Source organism: Triturus cristatus, chromosome 1_2, assembly GCF_964204655.1.
Source record: "Triturus cristatus chromosome 1_2, aTriCri1.1, whole genome shotgun sequence".
Lineage (NCBI taxonomy): Eukaryota > Metazoa > Chordata > Amphibia > Caudata > Salamandridae > Triturus > Triturus cristatus.
The window spans coordinates 186,151,520-186,178,705 of record NC_140580.1 but is presented as its reverse complement, the minus strand read 5'-3'; the positions used below and the strand labels follow the sequence as shown (position 1 = coordinate 186,178,705).

General features: G+C 41.8%; 1 protein-coding gene across 2 annotated transcripts in view; it reads right to left on the bottom strand.

The window, feature by feature from the left end:
* LOC146867033 (VPS10 domain-containing receptor SorCS1-like) overlaps positions 1-27,186 on the bottom strand; it is a 3,068,338-nt gene that overhangs the window by 1,392,059 nt on the left and 1,649,093 nt on the right. For both annotated transcript variants that reach the window (XM_085603449.1, XM_085603451.1), the window contains exon 4: positions 6,467-6,625. In XM_085603449.1, coding sequence (XP_085459575.1) covers positions 6,467-6,625 — 159 coding nt within the window. The remainder of the gene's footprint in view (positions 1-6,466; positions 6,626-27,186) is intronic.

Below are 27,186 nucleotides of genomic sequence, written 5' to 3'. Positions count from 1 at the left end.
TCCTTCACAGGAATGTTGTCTTTAACTTTGCTATGTTCCTCGAGCTGCATAGGGAGTCAAAGCATTATCCATGGAGATTTACCTGTTCTTGAAATTCAAGTAAAAGGGGCTTACCTCCTCTGGTCCTTCTCACAGGTCACAAATGCCAAGTGCAGCAGGTTCAGTTCCGCGAGTATGTTTTCACAATGCCAGCAGTGTTTTGATGAAGACTACTTGGGCTGCTGAATTTATGCTTGGCACTAGCTAGTGGGTGGGAGGACTCCTGGGCACTCTCTATTCAATGTGGTAAAGTTTCCAGGGGCAACACTACCCACTTTATTAGTAATTCCTGTTTGTTTACCTGCAAAACAGGCCCAAAATGGCAAATGCCTGGGCATTTCGAAGATGGTGAAAGTCTTTGGCAACACTAAGCTTGGGTTTTGAGGGCTGGTGGGGTGTTTGGGAGTGTGATAGGGAAATCACCAGTGCCTCCCACATATAACACTAAAATCGAATTAGAAGCAGGCAATATACCCACAACAAACCCAGAGACCGACATCTGGTAGGACAAAAGCAGGGTACCTTAGCAATCAGACAGAGGATACATAAACGTGGTCTTGGCATTCTGTTTGCCTCCATTTCAAGTGCACCCAAGTGTTGCATGGGGCTCAACAGAGATGCTAAGCAAGATTTGACAGTGTAGTATTAACAGGATGCCCACAACCCCCACTCTAAATATTCTGTAGAGATATTTTCCTGAACATTTATTTGAAGTACAGCCTTAATATTGAATTGGATTTCTAATAACTGTTAAAAATTGTGGTTTAATTATTTTTCTAGCTTGTCCCATTTCTGAGTTAGCAATATTAGTATTTTAATCTGTACTCTATTTTTCTACATAGAACAACCAGGCCTGTCACAGTGAATAGAACTGTTAGGGTCTAGTCACTGAAGAGGCATGGTAGCATCCGTTTTCTATATATCCACTTTTAAAAACCATGCACCCTTTCCTGTGGCCAACAACTCGTACATACATGTGACTTACTAATATTTAGAAGGGATGATTTTACCTGTTAAAAAGAGTTATTTTAGAAGGTTGCACTGCAAGTTTAACACTGCAGCAGTCAGGTTACAATAGTAAGCCCGAAGCCGTGTTTTCCTTTGGTACAGAAGTGGATGGCACCAGAATTGCTGCCGTCCCCAGATGACAATTTAGCATTCTATTCTATAGATGTATTTTCATCACCATATATTATGGCCTTATTAGGAAGTTACATAAGTCAATCAAGGTTTGAAAAATTTCTACATGTTTTAGGAGTCAGACCATATAACCTGGTCACGAGACAGCTACTGTATGCAGAGTCTAAAAAACAGCAATATAAGTCAGTAAAAATGGGAGTAACCACACAAAATGGGCATTTTCACATAGTCCTACAAATCAGTCCACCTGCAGTAATGCAATCCTAACATCGTGGAATACTGACCATGGTGCTATCAATCAGGAATTTGGATGTGTATGATTTGGTCTTGTGTTCGACTGAAATAATTTTGCGATAAAATCCTTATATTTATAATGCATTGTCTGGAAATTAAGGTCAAGCCAGGTGAAATTTCAGTATAATTAGGCTGCTTTAAACATATGATAATCAGCAGGAAAACATTGGTGGTTTATTACACTAGTTGCAAGATCAGTAATATCCACATACTGGCAATCTAAGATTCACCATCCTGCAATATTTGGATTGATAAATTATGTCAACAGGGAAAGAATAGACTAGTGCTTTAAGTAAGTTTTTGGTGTGATTAGTATATACAAATTAATGGAGCTGTTATTCCATAATGAATACCTACTTGTAAATAAAATTGCAAAAATAACAAATCATGTAATAACAAACTTGATGTAAATAGGATTTTCAAAGGCGCCGGTGTGTTAAACTAGCTTACTAAGATTGGGTGTTTTTGATTGAGAAGTATATACAAATAACTTAAGAGGTTCGATATTAACTGGGAAATTATTTATCGAGTTATGTAAACCTTGAAACAATTAATTCGACTTAACACGGATTAGAAACTTAATTTTAAAAAAAAAAACGCTTAAGAGATGTACACAATCCGGAAATGCAGCATGCCTAACCGTACTGCGTTGGTAGGCATTGTAAAGAAGGACATAAGATATGACATAAACACAACTACAGCTAATCTTTTAATAAAGTGATTCCTCTTAAGCCATGCTATAAATGTAGGTTCCACATCTTGTTCAAAGTATTATTTGATTCAAAGTTGCTCTAATTAATCTCCGTATAGGACAAGGAATTGACAAGCACTTAGGGATAATGTGATTATGGTGGTATGCAGTGTGGACATTAAATGTGAGATACAAGAGACCACTTTAAAATTAGAGTCATGACTCCCGTACATTTCTCTCAAGACATCAGTAGAATCAAAAAACGAAACCAGAGTCTGTCACACCACACACCAAAGAATTAAATCTCTGAGCTGTGCATGTTTTCTCTTGAAATGCGTTGATATTTTCAGTGTTCTTAAGCTATTTGATATTATCAGAGAGCATTCTCTCTTATGTAAAAGTAATCTCTCTTGGAGGGGAGAGTCTCTCAAATGTTTAACTATTACATTACGTAAGAGAGTCAGGTACTTAATATTTAAGAGCTCTAATACGAAGGAAGGTAAGATCTATTCACTGTCTTTTTTCTAGTCCTAAAATGCAGCACAATATATTTCTCATAGTTAACTTTCAAATGGTTCTCTGCACAATACAATTCGAAGCACTTCAATGCATATTTTAGGCACACGCTTGTTTTGTCAAATATTACAATATCATCCACATACAATAATAGTTGAATTGTGCCTCCTCCAAGGTTTGGGGATCAGGCTCTTTTATTGCACAAATGAGGTTGATGTTGGTGGCATAAGGTTAAAAAGTATTGGTAATCACACGCAGACTTGCTTAAGACCTCCAGTGGTCACATTTTATAGAGAGTGATTTGTCATTGCCCAATTTCACTTTAATCCTAATGTCAGTAACTAAAACCTGGATGATTTTTACAAGCTTTAGGTCAATTTTCCAGCCATTTCCAAAGGACCTCCCCATCTATGATATAGAATGCCATGTGCAGGTCTATAATAGAGGCACAGAGATCCACGGTTAAAGGTACTAAATGTTTCGTAGCTAGTATGGTGGTGTCATGATGTTTTCCAATGTTCCATAGTTATCTCTTTAACTTGTTTGATTCCATGGGATTACACCATTTTCCTCTGTCCACATCTTTAGACAATTCAGGAGTAGGCTAGCATATTATTTAGCCTCCACATCCAGGAGTGTTATCATATGTTAGTTCAATGGGAGATGGCGTGGTCCCTTCCTATGTAAAGGGCAGAGAATTTATCCCTGACAGGATGGCAGAACTATCCCTGAAAAATAGCAGGCATTTTATAGCGTGTTGAGCCACAAAGCCCAAAAATATGTCACTGCCTTGATGTAATTTGGCTGTACCCCATTAGCCTCAGGGGCTTCATCAGATGCACTCTTTGATTTTGTCAATTACTGCTGTATTTGAGCACCATGGGACTGTAACAGGAGTGTCCATATTTGACAGCCTTGTCTAAAATTTTTCCGAGTACATAGTCTCTGGGGCACGGTTGGGTTCACAATATAATGTTTTAATGTGGTTCTCCCATACTTTGGCTGCTATACTGTTTTCTGTGGTATTTTTTTGTACTGTGTCAATTGAGTTTATATATCCCCAGAAATGTTGGCAATCCTTTGATCTACAGATCGACAACAATGTTACTCATTTGTTTTCCATGTGGATGTGCTTGGCCTCGCGGACATCTTTTTTGTATGTCCTTTTCTGGGCTTTGTATTACTCTATTTTTACTGGCATTGGATTTCTCTGTGTAATACATCTTCGATTTTGGATGGGACCCTCTCGGCAGGGTTATGCCCAAACCTATTATTTTCTCTCCTCCAGTTTTGCTGAATTAATTTTTGTTGGCTTTAGGACTGCTAAACAGTGCTAAAGGGCTTGTGCTCTCTCCTTTAAACATGTGATCATGTCACATAACAGTCCTGTGTTTTTTTATATGCAATATTTGCATTTCTCTATGATATATGATAAGTTAATATATCTTATAAAGTATGTTCACTTTTGTGTTAATATCAAGTATTTTCCTGTCCTTGAGAAGATATATATGTCATGCCTTACATTGTTTTTTCCTAGGTTACTCGGATATAACTGATTTCAAAGAAATGTCAATCTTCCCTACAGAACCAATTGTTTTTATATACTATCAGTTCCCCAGGTTAAGCCTAACTGCTTTTGTGCCAAGCTATCTGATGGTTAGTCATGTTATTTTAGTGACGTGTGGTTCACCCTACCAAGGACTATGGATGTTGCTAGAGAAGGGCTCACACTTCTCTCAACCAACAATCCCATTTCTCACATCCATTCTTTATTTAGATCTTGTTTCTTCGTCTTCAAACAGCCGAAAAACGAAAGTTGTGTTTTTATAGTGGCTGTTTCCAGATATTTTTTAGCTTTCTGCTATTATATACTTTTATACTCTTTGTTATATTGCTACATTTTAGTGCATGGTGACTAATTTAGCAGATGTGACTGTCACCTCCTTATTAAGCTACATCCTCATCGTATTTAACCTTTCTTTCTTAAGAATTTTGTTTTTCCGTTCTCTTAGTATGTTTGGGTAGATAACTTTACATTTCTGCTTTAATTTCTCGATTCCCATCAATTCTCCTAGATTTATATCACTCTCTAAGCATGCTATGTAAGGAGATTGATCGATGTTTTAAACAAAATGAAGGTTTTTAGAATAATAAAACCCTTTGATAGCATTCATATATTCAAAAATCTGAAGTTCTACAAAGGTGTAATCAATTATTTTTGCGCTATATTTGAATAGTTTAGTGGGCTTGGCTGGTGCGTCTGATGGAAATCTGCCATTCAGGCATCAGACACCAAAATTATGGAGGAAAGACACAACGTACCTGTTTTATTTTGCATGTTTTTGATTTGAAAAAACACTTTCAAGTATCAAATAGATCGAATTTTGAGTTTTAATGTAACCGCTGCTTGTGATGACATCCAATAAGTTCATGTTAAAGTCACCGGATATTATTATTTTTGTTTCTACGTGGGTCCCGTAGTTTTTCTAGCTGGTCTTTGATTATTTGTAGAGCGATGATTTTTGTTTCCGGGCTTGGGTTCACATAGATGTTTTTCATGATAGATGAAGCACCATGAACATGAACAGCATGAAAGCAGCACCAGGATTGGATAGAGCATTCTCTTGCACTGCTCCTAAGAGCACTCGGAACCTGCGCCGTAGCTAACCCTGCTGTCTTAGACAGCTAGGTTAGAGAACTTCAAAATGCGCATGTCTGGCTGGCCGACCCAAGACGGATGGCCAAAGAGACGTGCATGGCCCCAACTCGTCCTGCCACTTGATTTGGGATGGGGTGCTGAAAAATAAAACGGTAATAAATAAAACTTAATTACTGTTTTATTTTTTAGCTCTGGGGCTTGTGTGCGACGACCCTCTTCCTCTCAAATGGAGGAGCGACCCCTGTTTATGCACCACGATTCCTGACAGCAAAAGGTAAAATTTTAACTTTCCTCACCCGTCATGCCACAAACAATCTTAACCATATCACTGTAGTTGATTACTATGTTTGGGGAAATCTTCTCAAACAGACTGGTTGCAAGAGCTCCACTGCAGAGTTACCTGCCAAACAGCAAACTGCCAACCAACTCACAGGTTAGTGGCTACTCGCAAATGTTTCGGAGTTCATGAGAACTATATTCACTCCATGGGAAATGGTTGGAGACTCACTCTTATACAGAGAATTAGTTCCTGCACTGAGTATTTCCCTCATCAAGGAACAAAAACGAGTTCATAAGTGCAGGTGCAATTTGGCATTTCTTCTACTGTGAAATATATACACTAATGAGTACCTGTAGGAATCTGGAGAGCCATAGGTTGCTAGGAGCATTCCTTGAATTGTTTGTGAATTCCAGAAAATTTAATTATGTACATAAATGTATGCATGTTCAAGGGAGCCAATCGAGAATATCTTTGCGAATTTGAAGTGATCTACATGAGAGAGATCTAATATATGTTCTGTGAATCTTCATAGTAAATCTAGAGTACATTGTTGATATAAGGGCACAAAACAGATGTAGAGTATTTGATATAGGCTTAGGGCCCACTCAAGAGCTACCCCGAATGCCCACTACTATCCATTAGTATATGTGTATATTATACATATATAAAACGTTAAACCCACCTTTGTATAGAGCATTGCAAGCTTGCTGAGGCTAAAAAAATAATAGAACTTAAGGGTGTTCACTCTAAAGTCAGTGCCTCTTATTATATTCCTTTAGAGTCATTTATGTTTAGAGTGTTTCCATGTCTGTACAGTAATATGGAAATTGCTTCCATATAAACTCACCTTTTGGTCTTGACTGTATGCGAGAATCCAATCCTCCTGCTTCGGATGAAAGAGGAGGCTTTGAATGTAGAAGTTGAGTCTGTACTTTTGGTAGGTGGCCCCTTCATCTGCGCTGATGAGTAAACTGCTTTCAATCTCAGGGTCAGTCAACAGCATGATCTGCATAATAAGGGGGCCAGATAAGAGAGACAAATGAGTACAGAGTATGTAGTAAGCTGCTTTAGTGCAACAATATTTCTAATATTTCCCTCTATAGAGACACTAGTGTCGATTGCTGGCTTACATTTTAATACATTATGCACGGTTGGGGTAACTTGCTCTTGACCATTTGCATTTATACACCATTCAACGAGCACCTTATTGCTTGTAGAAATAGGATGGCCACCTCCCTCCATGTTATTATGAGCACTGTTTCCAGTCCTGGATCTTTGTGTGATATCCTAGAGCATTCTGAGTATTTCAGCCTTGTTTTGCTGTCTTTGAACTAAATATACTAAAACACCTGAAATCAATGATTTGTAGCTGAAAAATTCAGGACTACAGACAGTTTCTGTAATAACTTGGAGTGAGGTGATCACCATATGAAGGAATAAAACACCACCATCCTGAATCAAGTTACAGTAAACCTTTGTGAATATGTATTTTTTAAGTAAAAACACATACAATTACCTATTAAATACAAGCAAATAATAAACCACATAATTATTTGCAATCCTAGAAGCTTATATTTTTGCCCATAGCATCTTGTGATACGTATACAGCAAATGATTCAATACCATTTTAGTAAAACTAATTACTACGTTTTAACATTAATTCCCATTCTCATGCTATACCTTTCCCAAAGTTCTGAAATCCAATTCAATTTAATTAAGGATCCAGTTAGATCAAATCAACATGCATTCATTTTTGTTCACATAACCCAAACGTTAAACATATGCTTCAAGGCAGCTGTCAAGATTGTGATTAGACATCTCTATGAATTTGGTTTAAAAATGTTTTATACACATTATGTGCTAAGTTGATTTTGAATTTGTGACCTAATAAAATAATTTGCTAAATAAATGAGCTGTGATATCTTCAAGTAATTCTCATAAACTGCACAACCATGGCATTTGCTCCTTACAGATGACTCCTGAAAGCAATTCACTCAAGACTTTCACAGTGCACATTGGTATGGGGGGGGGCAGAGCTTTCCAAATCTCTAAGGGATCCTCATTGTACCCAACAAGACACTGTCCACCAATGGGAGCACAACATAGACCACCCCTGTCACCTAGCATTCCCTAAATTAGAAGAGGGTGCAAAATATTCAGATGTTGAACCAGCAACGCAATTTCAATCAAAAAAACGGTGGCATATTGTTTAGTCTGAAATATTTAAAAATTCTCTTTGCACCAGTTAATTTAATGGCAGCACTAGACATACACATGATATGTATATGTACATACATGTATATTATCCAGTGCCAAATTCCACTGGGTAGTTCTAGTTAGGACTACATTTCCATAGGAAATTGATTTTGTGGTAAGCTTATAACTTTGGTGTCGTTTGATGGATCTTCACAAAGCTTTCCAAACAAAAATGTCTAATTTGCCTCAGCTCCCTCATACAAAGCTTTGGGGTGACTCATGAAGCGAGGCTGAGAAACAGGAAGGGTCCCAAAATGCGTTCTCCCTATGAAATTATTCATAGGATAATTAGACACAGCTACAGCCAAAACGGCCGAAGGATTTACAGCAAATTTGGCTGAAACCTATATCTTTCCCCAGAAAGAGTGCTTGTTGTGATTTGGTGTAAATCATTTCACTAGTTTTCACACCGGGGTGGATTGGTCGACCCAACAGATCAAAGAGAATTATCTGATTGGCTGACACAAAATCAACAAATATGTTGCTGCAGCCATTTTAAGACTCAGGGATTCACAGCCATTGTCCTGAAAAAAATGAAAAAACATATAGGTGGCAGAGTAGGGGTTACCCACACCCACTAGGCCTTGTGGGGCAGTCCCAAAGGGACCCCTGGGCCAAAAGTGCATTTTTATTTTCAAATGGTACTATGGATCCATCAAGGATCCACAGTAAAATAAAAACACAGCAGGCTCTCCCCTCTTTAAATAAAAACCCCACAGTTGGGCCAGGGTCGAGGGGTAAAACAATGTTTATTTGTGGAGAGGGTGTGTGCGCCCCCATTCCCAAGCCAAACAAAGGCGATAGGGACCCTATAACCTGGACCAATTAACTTTTATGGGGAGGTGGCTGTGGTCCTCCTTCCAAAAGCCCCTGGAAGGCTCTGGAGACCACATCCACTGGAGGTGCTGTATTTTTGTATGGGGGCATGACAACCTCCTCACCAAGCCGTAGAATGGCCCTGAGGACCTGATGAAGAACAGTGTCTTGGGGGTCCTACCCCTCAAGATACTGTCTTGTTCCCTACCTGGGGGAATGTGGGTGGGGAATTTAAATATAATTCCCTACCTTCACGTTCTCAGGTAGGGAACATAGGTTTGATCTTGCCCAGCTGGAGCAAAAATAAAAACTGCTCCTGCCCGTGTTGGAACAAAGCAATAGAGTTAATAAAGCTTAAAAGTACATGTCAAACTTTTTAAATTCATGTCCTTGTAGTGAAAATCTCTTAAATCTGTTTTGCTGTATTGCAAGGCCTACCTCTCCCTTTGAATAACATTGAGTTACCTTATTACCTTATATCTTTTGTTTGGGTGAGGTAGGAAAGTCATGTAAGGTGTCTTAAGAATTGTAATTAAGTCACGATTGTAAAAATTGCACTAGAAAGCTGGCATTTTCTTGTCCCCATCATTTAGTGCCTTCAGCTTGTGTCCTGGATCACATGACTAGGTGTAGTTTGCCTTTGTATATTCCTCACAAAGAGCCACTCAATAGAGGAATTGGGCGTTGGCAGGCTGGGCAGAGCTGTCTACAGTCACACTTGCACTTTAAAGACACTGCCTCAACTCACACCCAAAGGACTTACACTAAACTATTGTGCCTGCAGGCTGACTGGGATCAGGGCAGGGAGGCAAGAAGTTCCAGATGCTTCTGTAGGGAGAAGATTCCAGAAGTTTCCACCACTTTAAAGTGGGCACCAAGTATAAAAATGGGTCCTTCAGACCCACTTTTCAGTACACTCCTGGACCTGTGGATTCCATAGAAGTAGGATTGGCCTGCTGCCAGATGACTGTCCTACTGCTTGAGATCTACCCTGCTGTCTTAGAAGGAAGACTGCACCTGTACTCTTTTCCCACTCCTGTTCTGAGCTACAGGGGCACAGGCAAGGGTCAGTGGCCCTTCTGCAACACCCTAGTTAACCTGCTGAACTGGACCTGCCTGGACATGCAACTGGAACTGCCTGAGCTCTATTAGCCTCTCCTGGATAGACTTCCTGATCTCCAAGAGGTGCCTGTCTGGCCCTTGACCGACCATCAGTTGAGCTCCTCCTAGATGAAAAGAAGAAATACTAAAGTTTTCGGCAGACTATAGGAAACTAGTTCCTATCAGCAAAATATTACAATTTTATCTAATAAACACTTACAAAGGCCAAAATTACCTATTGAAACAAGTAATTAAGTACTTAAAGGTCATACCCTCACTAGTTCACATATGCTCAACAGATATTGCATCAATTGAGTTTCTATCCCCTTCTGGATACAAAAGAAATGAACCCACATTGTCTCATGGCTGTTCCATGAACTTGTAAACTTTGTTTATCGGGAGAGAGCCTCTCTCAGAGAAAGGGGAATCAAAGTCTCTCATTATACGGAGAACCCCTTCTTGTTCCATTTAATGCAAGGCTGTGAAGGTCAAGTAACCCAAAAGACCACAGAAATCCTTGCAAGGACTACCCATTCTCAATCCTAAATGATTAAATTGGTAAATCGGACTACACCTTTTGACTCGGGGTTGCTGCCACTAACAGTTAATCTTAGCCATGAGAATACCCTCTCTAAAAGCTTGGAAAAATGCCTTCTCCCAGAGTTCCCAAAAATAGCCCCAATAGGCAACATACAAACATAAGCCAGCAAAGAGGCTGGACCAGGCCTGCATTTGTGCTCCAACATCACTCAATGGGAATTGAACATGAAAACCTTACTGATGACGAATGCTCTGGCCAAGAGCATGATTGGAGCTGGTTGACTTCTGCACTGTGGCAGCCCACTGAACAATAAAATAAATAAATAAATAAATATATATATATATATATATATATATATATATATATATATATATATATATATATATATATATACACACACACACACACACACACACATATATATCTATATATTATCTACTGGCGGTCGCCAGTAGATAGTTATAGTTAGGACCCTGTTTCCATAGGAAATCCGCAACATTTTATTTGGAATAACTTTGGCGCCGGTCGATGAATCCTCGCGAAAATTTCAAAATAGGTGGGGCGCTACGCTCCGCTCCTACCCTGAAAGTCTCGGGGGGATTCGTCAAGCGGGGGCTGAGAAAAAAGGGGGGTCCCAAAACGCGTTTTTCCCATGCATTTTTCCATAGGACCTTTAGACACAGCTACAGCCCGAACGGCTGAACAGAGTTACTTGAAATTTGGCAGAGAGGTAGTCCTCAGGTCAAGGAAGTGCCTTTTGTAGGTCTGGTGTAAATCTGTTCAGTAGTTCCTGAGAAAATAGCATTTAAATCAATATATATAAGTGGGCGGAGCCTAACCACACATCCCATCCTGAGATCTGATTGGCTGTCAGCACTTCATCCAAGAAGTGTTGGCAGCCATCTTGGGACCAATATACATGATAGCACCTCATTAAAAAGCATTGCAGTTAATAGAAGAATTTAAGACTTTAGTTACATTATAAATCATTTGTTGATGGTACCATACTCATTTTAGGAATTGTGGTATGTTCTAAGGTGATTTCACCATGTGAAAAAGCCTTCTGCTGGGATATCATGATTGAGAGAAAAATATTTTCTCATGCTTTTACCACAGAGGTTTGGAAGGTGATCTATAAGCTAAACTGAGAGCTTATTTTCTGTAAATTCACATTATCTTTCTCAGTCATGTGAGAATGAAGTCTGACATTCTCAGTAAAACATGTACATCCAACAAGGGCAGAGACTGTCAGTTGATTCCTTTGTGTTCTACTGCAGCTTTCCAGAGTGTTCCAAAGAACTACTAGAGCGCTAACCGTCCTACTTATGATAAATGTATGGCACACCTGAAGCCATCTTGCTTGGATTAAAGTGGTAACTCTTAAAACATTTAATTTAAAAAGGAACAAAATGAGGTGGTTCATTTTTCCATAAAAAGTATGATTAGTGCTGCATAAAGAAAAATTAGGGCACATTTTGAGTGACTTCTCAAATCCTGGCATGCAGACTGAAACATGCACTTTCAATACCAGCAGCAGTTTTCCCTGGTGAGCAGTAGCTTTACTACAGTGATCTAATGAGCAAAAAGAGTGCTAACATTCTGATTTTATGGCAAATGTGTGACACATTTGAATGCCTTCTTGATGGAATCAAAGTAAAAAACTGAAAGTATTTCCTACTGAGGAGACTGCAGTAAATGAGGAAATTAGGAAACTTCATAACAAATAAGTCTCCCAAGATGGCCACCAGAGACAAAAGAGCCCAAATGTAGCCCAAATATCACCCAGATGTAGCCCAAGTATAGCCCAATGACAGAATGTCCAAGAATGTTCTTAAAAACAACTAGAGCACTTACTGTCTTCATTATGACAAAAGTATGGCACACCTGAAGCCATCTTGATTGGAATAAACTGGTAACACTTAAAACATTTAATGTAAAAAGGAACACAATGAGGGGGTTCATTTTGCCATAGAAATTATGATTAATGCTGAAGAAAGAAAATGAGGGCACATTTTGAGTGACTTCTCAAATCCTCTTCTATTTCATTAAAAAATTCTGACATGCAGACTGAAACATGCACTTTTAATACCAGGAGCAGACTTCCATGGTGAGCAGTAGTTTTACTACAGTGATCTAATGAGCAACTAGAGTGCTAACATTCAGAATTCATGGCAAATGTGTGACATATCTGAATACCTTCATGATGGAATCAAAGTAAAAAACTGAAAGCATTTCCGACTGAGGAGACTGCAGTACATGAGGAAATTAGGAAACTTCATAACAAATAAATCTCCCAAGATGGCCACCGGAGACAAAAGAGCCCAAATGTAGCCCAAAATCACCCAGATATAGCCCAAATATAGCCCAATGACAGAAGTGTGCAAAACACTTATTATTTTGTGTTTTTGCAGTGTTATATAGTGCAGACTTGTCAGGTATTGGAGTGCTTTACATGAGCATTGGTTACATCACACAAGAACAAATTCATTTTGGTTGTAGACATGGGGAGACTAAGTGATTTGACCAGAATCACAGAATGTCGAGCTGAAGCAGAAACTTCAACCTGGTTCCCCAGTTGCAAAGTCTGCAGTTCTGGAAGTAACACCACATCCTCTCCCCTAAGTGCAACATTTAATCAAGTTGTCAACTAGATAAAAAAACATAAAGATAACAAATAATTTAAAAGTGCTTTGTCGCTATTTGAAAACTCAGAAAATATGTCCTTATTTTAGTCTTTTAGAGCACTAACCATAATTTTGATGCCAATAAGACCCTCTCATATATGTAATTTCTAAAGGAATGCTCTAGGTATTACAGTTTTGATTACATCAAGATGATGTCAGGCGCTCCACACTTTTGTAATAAATATAGAATGTTAGCAATCTAGTTGTTCATTAGGATACTGTTGAGAGGCAGAGGCCAGGGGCACGGACTCTGAAAATTGAAGGCAGGTAGGAGGGTGCAAAGGCAACAATTTAACCACACTGAGCAGGCAGGAAGGGCCGTGGAAGCACAACAGACTATGGAGGGCAGTGGAAAGGGGGGCAGGGGCAACAAACCAACAATACAGGACTTGCAAGAGAGGCTGTTGGAGGGAAGATCTATTACGGGTCAAGGAAGCTAGGGGCGGTCCCCAGAGCCCCGGGAGCCACCACAGAACTGAGCAGGAGAGTGAGTCAGGGAAAAAAGGGGCACCTTAATTTGAGCCGGGGTGCCTAGGAACGCTTGCTCCAAAAATGAAGAAAACAGACATATGAGACATGGAATTGGAGGCAGAATACAATGGCAGTTTAATGAGAAGATGCAACTTCAAAGAAACCGCAGAATAGAGACCTAAAGTACAAAATACAGAATCCAGATAATCATACAGCTGTCATGATATTCTCTGTATCTCAATTAATGGACTGACAGAGAGAGAGAGAAAACACATCTATAAATGCATCATGAGAAACAAGTTACACCAAGGAAAATGTTACCTAGGGACACTCACATTTACTCTTAGAGCAAGCATTCCTGCAATTACAATACAACATCTTTTAAATGCAAAAGTAAAGAGAACAATGGTTAAACATAACATGACATTTCATATAGGTAAAATAGAATAAGATACTTCAAGCAAAGCCGAGCAAGACATTTTAAGCAAAGGAAGACAAGAGCTCCCAGTTCTTGGGGAAAACCTGCACAGCGTGTTAACCTACATACAGACGGCGAGGTTGTCCGTCGATATCTGTGGGTGCTCCCTTTTTATATCATTTTGTGGGCTCCTTTGCACGCTACATCTACCTACGTATGCTACCCAAAAGCTTTGTCTGCAGATTTTACCAGACATTTCGTCATTTACCCACTTAATGCTGACAATGGACTGGGTGAAAAGGTCAGTCTCTCAGGCCAATCGCTTATCGTAAGTTCCATAGAGCAAGCAGAAAATAATGGGTATTGTACAGGAATTCAATATATTCATGTATAAAATCTCCTCAGTTCTCCTAACTTGACGCTCTGCGGTTGCCACTTCCTTAAAAGCGGGAAACCTGCCCAGGAAGCAAGTACCAGTCCAGGATGCAGCCTACTGTATGTCGACAGCTTCAGGGGGATGTTGAACTTTGATACCGAGCACGGAGCACTCGGGTAGGGTGGGGGCTACTAGTTTGGAGCAGAAGGCCTCGCAGACCTGCCTTCAGACTGCTATACACTAAAATTGCAGAGCTATGGTCAATTTAACAAAGAGGCCTACATATTGAACAGAAGGGCCTACACAGGGGTTTTATGCTGGCTGAGTGGTAAGGATGTCTCAGGATAATTATATAGCAACACAGGACCCGCTGGTCAATTTAATACGGCCTACAAATGCGGCTGGCAGGGCAAGGACAAGGGTCTCATACTTCAGGTGTGGACAGAACGGGCCAGGGGCCCCCTGTGATACAAAATCTACCCTCCTTCAAGGCTGTGGCAATGTAATAGACCATTGTGGGCAGAAGGAAGAGGCAATGGTAGTACAACCATACATGCCAACAGACCCGATTCAGCCAGGAAACGTCCAATGTTTTTAAGCTCAAATGGGCTTTATTTGATCTGTCTCCTGTCTACAATATCCTCTTTTTCAATGTAACTCAAAGGGGAAAATCAATACCCCAGTTTTTTTTCAAAATCTCCCTCTTACCAAGTTCAAAATGTTCGCAAGTATGGTACATTGGATCATGGAAGGAAATGGGATAGGGACATGGACTTGGATAACAGAGGACAGGAGAGACATGGAGAGGTGCACCAAACTGACCCTGCAGGGCAGGCATCAGGGTTTGCAGCAGCACAATACACCACACAGGGCATGCAGGACGGGAGTGCAGCACAACAATCCATAGAAAGCAAGAGGGAGGGGACAGGACCATGCACATGGACAACAGAGAACAGAGGGGCAAGAGGCAATGGTAGCTAGCTGACCATAATGGACAGACAGGAGAGAAGGCTGCAGCATAACAGACCATAAAGGGCAGGAGGGACGGATCAGGGGCATTACAATGGAACAGACAAGCCAGGAGGGAGGGAGTAGGGGTCTGCACATGTAAACAGAGGGCTGGGGGCAAGGGGGCAGGGCAGGAGCAGCAAGATGGCCATGGAGGTCAGGCAGGATGGGCACTAGAAGCAAGACACAACATGAAGAGCAACAGTGAGACTGTGATGGCATACACACAGACCATGGAGGGAAGGTGGGAGGGGGTCAGGGGCAGCTAACTGACCACACAGGGAAGGTGGGAGGGGCCATGGCAGCACAGAAGACCATGCATGGCAAGTGGGAGGGTTAGTGGCAGCACAATGGCTATGATGGGCAAGAAGGAGGGTGCAGGGGCATGCACAAAGGACGATGGAGGATAGAAGGGAGGGTCAGGACCTGTGCACAGACAAGAAAGTTCAGGGGAAGGGGCCTCACAACAGACCACACGGGGCAGGCAGGAGGAGCAGTTGCAGCACAACAGACCAGGGAGGGCAGAAGGGTGTGGCAGTACAATGGACCATGTAGGACAGGAGGAAGAGGATAGAGGCATGGCATGTGGACAGGCAGGGTGGAGGTGGCAGGGACAGGTTACAGTCATCTGACAATGCTAGGCAGGTGGGAGGGGAGTGGCAGCTCAACAGAACACTCAGAGTAGATAGGAGTGGCAGGTCCATGGGACATGGTGGGCAAAAAGGATGGAGCAGGGGCATGCACAAAGACATCGGAGGGCAGGGGGAAGGAGAATAGGGGCAGCAAGCTAAGCACAGAGTTTAAGCAGGAGGTCAATGATGGGGCATAGAATTGGGCAATGGAGGGCAGGAGGAGTGGACTGGTACATCATACTAAATTGAGGGCAGTGGCAGCACATCAGACCATGCATGGCAGGAGGGAGGAGGCTAGTCCATGGATTCACACAACAGAGGATAGGGAGGAGGGGGATGGGGCAGCAAGCTAACTGTTCAGAGAAGGCGGGTATTAGAAACTTTATTGTTTTTAAAACATTTTGTCTGTGCAAACTACTTAAAATATGAACAAGTATGCAGCATAATCTCACTTTTATTCAGGAAGAAGAAGACGTTAGTGACTGTGACTCCGGGCTCACTTGGCAAAAACACCCCCTGACCCTCCACCCCCTATCGCAAAATGTAATGCCCGTGAAAAGGGTAGGTGAACACAGTGTTATATAGAACATAGTCCTGAAAGCACGATTGAAAATGAAAACTAGATATAGTGTATGGTATAAACTATGCACCAAAAAGTGTGATATAAGATGAACCAGGCGTGAAATATAATATGCAATACATTGTGCGCAATGACAGATTCATTGGAGAGCGCGAGATAGCACAGGCACTAGCGTGTGCTATGCGATATGCGCCTTGGAGTGTAATATGCACAGGGCAGTGTTGTGTAACCTAACTAGTCTCTAAAGTTGTAATATAAAATATGTGCTGGGGAGTGTAACGTTGCATATGCACTGTGACAAAGATATGGATCCCAAATTGTAATATGTATGGCATAGCACTGTGCGTTATAACATAGGCATCGAGGAAGGCACGTTAGATGGGGCAATATAACCCGTGCGAAGACAAGTGTGGCATGACATTTTCACGGGGTGGTGTTACAGTGCACATGGGCTAGAGAGTGTCATAGCATATGCACTAGCTAGTGGAATACAATACAGAGGTGTGTGGCACTCGGCAGGCAATGGTGGGTGTAACACAGCATTGGGCTCTGTCAGGAGCGCGCTGTGACTCGCAAGTGATGTTCGTCCCCTTTCCAGAGAGTAAAATAAAAAGTATTACACATCCGGCAGTGGATGTGTGTTTTATTAACTGTGAGGGGGGTTTCTTGCATAGTTTTGGTCGAATTTTTGTCGAATCCCCTTTGAATGGCTTGGTGTGCATGTGTATTAAATGTGCCCGTCAATAGCTACCCATGTTTGTATAAATAAACGACAAGGGTGTCTACCGGGATTAGGCACGGTAGAGCATCAGACATGTCAGAGCTTCACTAGTGGTGTAAATACATTCCACGTGGATTAATTGCATGCATAGTCGCCTTTTAATGAATATCACGCAAATCGTCATGGTGATAGGTACGTACGGTTTGTCCAGCATGTCCTAGGTGGGGCTATAAATATATATTTTTTAAAAATAATAAAAAACAGTGGCCGGCCCTGGGGATTGGGGTCAAAAAAATATAATTAGGAGACAGGCCCTGGGGGATGGGGTCATCAGGGCCAATAAATTAGAATAAGAAGGGGAACCACACAGCCCCCCTTCTTAAAAAAATAAAATAAATAAAAAACTGGCATCGTGCCGGAGGCCATGCCCCCTCCATGCAGCACTCTGCAAACGCGCCCCCAACAGGCATCTCCAGTATGCGCCAGGGAGCTGCGCTGCAGACAGGTGTTCTGAGGCCAAGCCCCTTTTTACACCTCTCTGCAACGCAGCTCTGTGACGCTTACTGGAGGTACCTAGTGGTCTAGTGTGACCCTAGGGACCCTTAGGATTCAAGGGGACTTAATCTCTCAACTTAGAACAGCCACAGGGCGCGTTTACACAGTGGTGAAGGGAGGGGACGGGGCCTGAGGTGACGTGTGCAAACACGCACCATGGCACGTTTTAAATTGGGGATATAATTTCCCTTCAATACTGAGGGCCCCTGGGGGCTAACTAGCCCACCAAGTGCTTCCAGTAAGCGCCACTGAGCTGCATTGCAGAGAGGTGGTCCAGGCCGTGCCACTTTTTACACCTCTCTGCAACGCAGCTCTGTGGCACTTACTGGAGGTACCTAGTGGGCTAATTGGACCCTAGGGACCCTCAGGACTCAAATGAACTTAATCTCCCAACTAAAAACGGACACAGGGCGTGTTTACACAATGGTGAAAGGAGGGGACGGGGCCTGAGTTAACGTGTGCAAAAACGCCCTGTGGCCTGTTTTAAGAGGTAGTTTTAATCCCCATGCCCTATTATATACTAGGGGCTTATAGAGGAGGTAAGGCTAATCACAGGGGGACCCCAACGCATAATGTTCCCTAGTGTATGTAGGTGTTTTCACTGTATTCTAAGTGTCTTTTAACATAGCACTGGCTCTAGGACTGGTTAGTCAGACTCAGTTACCACCAGTATCCGTCTGAAAAAGTTGAGGGTACAGGATGATTTTGCAACAAGGCTTCTTTCTGCTCTTCTTTTTGTTCTTTCTGCACGTTATCCTTCTTCCTGCACTTATCTTCGTATTTGAGGACTTCTGTTGCTTCTTTCTGCACTTCTTTTGTTTCTTTCTGTGCATTTTTTCTTCTTTCTTCACATGTCCTATCTCTGTAGGCATAGTTAGAAATTAGCATTTAAAAAACCTTTGAAATTAACAGAAAAAACCATAGGTTTCAGGCACGTTATAGTTAGGAATTAGCATTTAAAAAACCTCAGAAATTCACTGAAAAAACCATAGGTTTCAGGGGTGTTATAGTTAGCTGGACTTTTCACTTGTACAAAACCATTGAAATTCCCCCGTTATAGTTAGTTCAGCTAACTATAACTCGCGCGCCCGCAATGCACTGCTGATGACGTCACATATTACATCACTCATGACATGGTCAGTGACATCACTCATGACATCACTGATGACATCTCAAATGACATCACTGATGACATCACTGATGACATCATCCTTGTGATAGAGTGGCAGACCTCCTCTCACCCTAATATAACCTTTGATACACACATTCAAAAATAGAGACTAAAATTTTCAAAACAATGGACATACCAATACCAGTTACAACAACCTCTTCAGTAATTCTAAGATCCACATACACATCCACTCATTCACCAACAGTCCAATACAGTCACTCATACATGTACTCACTCATCATATGTACTCATACACCTATACATCCTGTTACACAATGCCACTCATCCATAGTTACTCACACACATAGTCACTCATGCTAATAAAGAATCAAACATACATTTACTTGCATATACAGTTATACACACACCACCACACTTACTTCTACGGAAACTTACACATACTTAGTCTTTTAAACAATCACTTATAGAAACACATACTTATTCATACAGGAACTCTTTCAATCTCTCACTCTCACATATACTCACATATATACACCAATAGTCACATATACTAGTTTAAAACATATGTAGTTACTCATAAAGACACTATTGAGACAGTCATTCACTCACTAACACACCCATACACACACTCATCCACCCATACAGTCCTGCACACATACTGTGTTCAACACATACAAACAGTGAGTCACTCATTCATGCACCTATGCACTACGTAATACCCACACCGAACCATGCAGACACTCAGACTGATACTCAAAAAACCAACTAATAACCTATATAGACACCCATGTAGCTACTCACCAACCCATGCAGCCACTTATACACAAAGTGAGAGACTGATACAGATATTTACATATTTAAACATTACTCACTAAGCCATGTATTCACTATGATACACTTAATCAGTCAGTTACACAATCAATTTTTCAAAAACAAATCATCCATTTAGACACTTATATACCCATTTATTCTTCCATCGACCTTGAGATATACATATATAAAACATATTTAATTTTCAGAATAACACACATTCACTGGATGATGTCATCAGTGATGTCATCAGTGATGTCATTTGAGATGTCATCAGTGATGTCATGAGTGATGTCACTGACCATGTCATGAGTGATGTAATATGTGACGTCATCAGCAGTGCATTGCGGGCGCGCGAGTTATAGTTAGCTGAACTAACTATAACGGGGGAATTTCAATGGTTTTGTACAAGTGAAAAGTCCAGCTAACTATAACACCCCTGAAACCTATGGTTTTTTCAGTGAATATATATATATATATATATACATATATATATTCACTGAAAAAAACTATAGGTTTTACAGACGTTATAGTAAGGAATAAGCATTTAAAAAAACCTTAGAAATTCACTGGAAAAACCATAGGTTTTAGGAGCGTTATAGTTAGTTGGACATTTGACTCATATAAAACCTGAGAAATTCGCCCGTTATAGTTAGTTGAGCTAACTATAACTCGCGCGCCCGCAATGCACTGGTGATGACGTCACATATTACATCACTCATGACATGATGACATCTCAAATGACATCACTGGTGACATCACTGATTACATCATCCAGTGAATGTGTGTTTCTGTAAAGTTTAAATATTTTTCATGCATATCTATGCCAAGGTGTATTGAAGAAAGAGTGAATTTACAAGTCCCTGAATGGATTATTTAGAAGGAGCGTGACTGACTGTATAAGTGAGTGATTGAACATGTGTTACTGAATGTCTGGGTTAGTGACTAAACTGTGTGAAAGCCTGTATTAGTGTCTCAGTTGGTGTATAAGCAGCTGCATGGGTTGGTGAGTAGCTACATGAGTGTCTATATGGGTTATTGGTTTGTTGTCTGAGTATCTGTATGAGTGCCTGAGTGGGTGGGTGGAGGGGTTTGTGACTGTGCATCCATGTCTGAGTGGGTGATTCACTGGTTGTATGGATTCAAAAGTACATCTGGGAAGGGCTGTATGGGTTAGTGTGTGTATGGGTGTGTTGGTGAGTGAATGAATGTCTCACTTGTATATGTGTGAGTAACTACATATGTTTTAAGGCAGTATGTGTGAGTGTTGGAGTATATAAATGACTATGGGCCTCATGTAGGTAGCATCACAATTACCGTTTCATAAATACCGAATTTTACCGATTCGGTATTTATGAATCGGTAAATGTGATGTAGGTAATAATTCGGTAAATTTTACCGAATCGGAAAAATTCGGTAATTATGAATCGGTATTTACCGATTCGGTAATGAGGCATACCTTCCCATTGATTCCTATGGGCCTGGAGGCCCATAGGAATCAATGAGAAGGTATGCCTCATTACCGTTTCGGTAAATCCCAATTCGGTAATGGGGGGAGCATATTCAAGGGTGGTAGGGTGTCACATTGACACCCTGTTGCACCCCTGAATCTTGCATGTGTGCACATGTGGCGCACATACATGCCCTAAGGGCATGTATGTCTGCCACATGGCACTCTTAAATCTGCAAAATATTACTTTTTGCAAGGTATTCATTATTTATCACCAACCTGTATTTGGTGGTAAATAACGAATTCTTAATACTAATTTTCACTCTTTAGAGTGCTCCCTACATATGATATTAGGATTCGGTATTTACTGAATCGGTAATTTACCGAATCCTGAAATATGCCTCCTACATCTCAAATAGCTAAATACCGGTCGGTAACGGGATATTTACCGAATTTCGGCCGTTACCGACCGGTATTTAGCTACCTACATGAGGCCCTGAATGTGAGGGTAAGTTATTTGAAGGAGTTGGTGTATAAAAGAGTGTCTGCTTGTATCAGTGATTGTATAAGACAGTATGTCTTAGTATCTGCATAAATAAGTGATGTGGTATGTATAAATAACGCAGTTGGTATGTATAACTGTATACATGAGTAAATGGGTATGTGATTGATTCTTTGCATGACTGACTAGGTGTGTGAGTAACTCTATGGATGAGTGGCGGACTGTGACTGTATGTATAGGTGTATGAGTGCATATTATAGTACTGTATTGATGAGTAACTGCATGTATAAGTGAGTGGATGTGAGTGTAGACCTAGGAAATAGTGGGTGGTATGGAGTATCTGGCATTGTTGTGTGTGTGGTTTCAAAAATAGTAGTCTGTATTTTAGAGTGCGTGTATCAAAGTTTATATAAGGCCATCAATATGTGCATCAGGTTATAAGGTGGATGATGTCATCAGTGATGTCATCAGTGATGTCATTTGAGATGTCATCAGTGATGTCACTGACCATGTCATGAGTGATGTAATATGTGACGTCATCTCCAGTGCATTGCGGGTGCGCAAGTTATAGTTAGCTCAACTAACTATAACGGGCACATTTCTCTGGTTTTATATGAGTCAAATGTCCAACTAACTATAACGTCCCTGAAATCTATGTTTTTTTCAGTGAATTTCTCAGGTTTTTTAAATGCTAATTCCTAACTATAACGTCTGTAAAACCTATGATTTTTTTCAGTGAATTTCAAAGGTTTTTTTAATGTTAATTTTATATTTTAATATTTATAAAACCTATATTTTTTCTATTTTTTTGTAATATGTTGGAGCTCTATTATGCCTTTTTTTTTAATTTGAAAAATATGTAGGGGCAGATTTATGTTCCCTGGCGCATCCCTGCAAATCAGCATGGATGCGCCAGGGAAGATGCATCACAAAAGTTTGCCCTTGCGCCACCGCAGATGCGCCTCATTTACAATGCGGTGCATCGTGGTGCAAGGACAAGCAGATACGTGACGCATCTGCCGGCGTAAGGTTGGCACAGTGCTGTAGTTGCGTCGCAAGCGCGACGCAACTCCAGCACTGTTCCAACTTACCCTATCCCTAACATGGTGCGTCAAGCCATACGTCTGCTTCAAGTAGGCGCAGGGTTTTGACGCATCAGCGTTGGGAAAGTGACTCAGTGAAATCTTACAGATTTCACTGAGTCACTTTTCAGGGGCGTTCCTGCAATGGAACGCCCCCCCCTGTGTCGAAACGCCCATGTGAAACCTGACGTAGGTTTCACGTGGCGCAGGGCTTTACACCGTGACGCATCTCCATAGATGGGTCACGATGTAAATGGGGCGCAACGTGGCGCAGGGTTTACGCCGCCGCTGCGTCACAAAAGTGACGCAACGTCGGCGTAAAAGGGGCATAAGTCCCTCATAAATCTGCCCCGTAATGTTTTATATCTTCAAAGAAAAGTATGTAGATAGTTTTTTTTTTACAAAACTGAAGTCCCATACCGGTAGTGTAGTCCATCAGCACGCAAATCCTATCCGCCATATTGCTAAACTCGAAAAGGATGTGCATTTTGTATCCGACGGGTTCATGGCACCGCATCCCGCGTAACATCATATACGTATGTGGTCACGCCAGCTGCTACTTTGGTATGCAACGGGTACGCTGTACCAAGCCGCGCCTTATGTTATGTACGTATGGGGTCACACCCGCTACGGGTTGCGTATGCGACAAGTGCATGCTACCAGGCCCTGTGTTATGTCATAGACATATGATGTCGTGCCAGGAACGCCATTCCCTAATTTTTTTTGGTCTCAAAACTATATCTAAATTAGTTTAAAGTGTATATGAGAACAAGCAATAATCTAAAATATTTTAAACATTTATATATTTCTAACTGTAATAAACTTATTATGGTAAGATTTTCTCAAAATCATGTCAGGTGCGACCTCCTTATGCGCTCAATGTGCGATTGCCATGTAACCTTAAAGAAAAGCATTTGATTGGTTAATAACATATCCCATTGTAACAGTTGGAGGACCCCACCCATTTTAGCCATTCTCTCTACAGCTTTTGATGAGAGACTCCTCTTCTGCTTACAGAGCTTTTTTGAAAACGTTTTGCTATGTACACATATCTGACACTACACACAACATGCAACCATCATCTTCATCAATATTCATGCTCTGTAAAGTAGCCTTCCACCTGTGATAGCCATGCATCTAAAAGCTACATAACAGAACTTGTCCCCACTGCCAGAGGTAACATGGTTGCATACGCAGTCCACAGCACAATGTAAAGTGGTACGGCCCAGGGGCAGTATCATGCATAGATAATGAACACACGGACACAGATAGATAGTGGAAGTGGGTACGGGCACGTGCGCTTGACTCCTTTTTATTACCAGGGTCACATATCCAGTGACGTATGTGCTGGATGTGTGTGGGGTGAGTGTAAACCAGCCCTCAGGGAATGGTTGCTGCTAGCATCAACTACAACAGTAATCATTGGATCACACACAGAGATTCAATAATAAAAGGGTCAATAGTTTGTGCTGCAGTAAGGTAAAGACTGTAGATGTGAAATAATACACAAAAGATTCTATTGTAAAAAAACATAACTTGTGGTATACTGAGATACAGGCAGTAGATATGATATAATACACAAAAAGATTGGATCATAAAGGGTCCATCAGGTCTAGTGCACTTAGATAGCCACATCAAAAGCATTCAGCATGTGCAAAGCCAGCGATGATGTGTGCTGCAGGCGGGCCGTACTATCAGCAATGTCTGTTGCCTACAACACTCCATCATCTGAATTGTAAACACTGCTGTCTGCAATGTAGGCCAGAGAGCGGTCAGCAAGGGCCCACAGCCACGTGGCGTTGACTTGAGCTGTCCTGTTTGCCATTACCGAAGCAACAAAAACCATGTGCGGACCCTGTGATGATGCGTATGCGTGGGTCGGACAGAGCGCACTGGAGCAATGTCTGTTGCCCACAACACTACATCATCTGCAATAGCGACTCGAACACTGCTGTCTGCAGTGTAGGCCTGAGAACGGTCAGCAAGGGCCCACAACCATGTGGCGTTGACTTGAGCTGTCCTGTTTGCCATTACCGAAGCAACAAAAAACGTGTGCGGACCCTGTGATAATGCGTATGCGTGGGTCGGACAGAGCTCACTGGAGCAATGTCTTTTGACTACTGGACTGCGTCATCTAAAAAAGCGACTCAATCTGAATTGTGAACACTGCTGTCTGCAGTGTAAATTGAAGGCAAGGCAGTAGTGAGCACAGTCTTCCATGAATACTTTTTCTCACTTCCTCTTCACAAAATACAACAACATAAATTAAACAAAACTCTGCAATAAATAAATCAAAACAATTCGAATTGCGATCTCTGCTGTCCACTGTGTACACTGTTACCACTACCAAGAAGAATTTGGTCATTGTACTAGACCTATAAGTCATCTTAAAAAACTTCTTCAAGCAAGTATACTAAAAGGCTATTGTGTATATTTTAAGAGACGTTGTAGTTAGTTGCCTACTGGATTCTGTAATTAAACAATCACCACTCAATCTGAATTGTGAGCCCTGCTGACCGCAGTGTAGGCCAGAGGCAGTGGTCATTAACGCCTCACAGCCACGTGCCCTTGGATTTGGAAGCACGTAGTTGGTTGCACCTGATCGGAGGGGGTACACACAAATCATCACAAACTTTAACTTCTGACATCCTCAATCACAGAATCAAGACCCCGTATCACTGTTCCGACCTGCTGTACCACGATGTACTCCACCAACTGCAGTCAGCAAAGCCCAATAATCATGTGCAGCAGTTAGCTACGGAAGCACAGAGTCTGATGCACCTCAACAGAAGGAGTTCTGTAAAAACCTAGCAGCAAGTAATAACGGACATCGTCCATTCTGGGATCAAGACACCGTTCCACTGTTGGGACCTAGAGTTGCTTGCACCTGGTCGCAGGGAGTACCTTCATCTCCACTCTCAGATACAGTTCTAACATCGTCCATTGTGGGATCAAGACCCCGTTCCACTGTTTGGACCTCCTGCACCGCGGTGTACTCCACCGACTGCAGTCACCCAACCCCAATAATCATATGCAGCACTTAGCTACGGAAGCACAGAGTCTGATGCACCTCAACAGAGGGAGTTCTGTGAAAACCAAGCAGCACGTAATATCGTACATCGGTCATTTTGGGAACAAGACACTGTTCCACTGTTGGGACGTAGAGTTGGTTGCACCTGTTCGAAGGGAGTACCTTCATCTCCACTCTCAGATGCAGTTCTAACATTGTACATTGTGGGATCAAGACCCCGTTTCACTGTTCGGACCTGCTATACCGCGGTGTACTCCAGCGACTGCAGTCAGCCAAGCCCAATGATCATGTGCAGCAATTAGCTACGGAAGCACAGAGTCTGCCGCACCTCAATGGAGGGAGTTCTGTGAAAACCAAGCAGCAGGTAATATCGGACATCGTCCATTCTGGGATCAAGACACCATTCCACTGTTGGGACCTAGAGTTGGTTAGAGCTGGTCCAAAGGAGTACCTTCATCTGCACTCTCAGATGCAGCTCTAACATCGTCCATTGTGGGATCAAGACACCGTTCCACTGTTGGTACCTGTTGGACTACTGTGTTAGTAGTATACAGAGCACTCCACGGTGCTGGGCCTCAGGCTGGGCGCTGTCTGCCTGTGTCGCGGTAGCCAGCATTGATCTCAGGAGCCTTTCCAGCTCGCAGACATCGGCTGAGGAGCTTCCGCCGGCACGTGATGGGCCCTCTTTCACATACGACGGTGTCGAAAGGTGAACTGTGGGGCATACGTGTGTCGCAGCGGCCATGTTTCTGGGTAGCAGCAGGCTGAGAGCATTGTTCCCGCAGCCACCTTCGCTCACTATGTCAGCCTTGTGGCGGTGTAAGCTGATGACAGACATGTTCACCATCCCGGAAGAGAACCACACCCAGAGAAACAGGCCTTTTATTCATACCCCTACGCTAGCCTTGCGTACGCCGAGACAGCCCACTACGCTAAAGATTTTGGGGGGGGAGGGGGCACGTACGTGCTACATTTTCGTAATCTTCCCTACTGACTGTACTATCATGGTTGCGTCCACTGTCCACTTCACTCAATAGACCATCAGTGTATGTTGACATGTACATGTTTGTGCTCTGCATACTCAAGTCTGTCCGGCACATCCCCTCAACACTTTGTATTGTATACTTTCATAATCGATAATCACTTGCCACCTTCGCACATTCTTTACTCCCATCTCTCCCCGCATTCTACATTGTGTGGCAGAGGTGCTATGTTTGGTTTGTGTACATGGCTAGACATGGTTCCCACAGTACGTAGTGTTGTTGTATCTGCTAGGTGTACATGTTGTTTGTCATGTTGTATGTGATTATATAAGGTAGCGCGTTTATTCACGAGCAGTGGTTTCTCCCATTTACATATCGCTGTCTTAAAGAGAATACCAAAGTTTTTCTCACAGGTGAA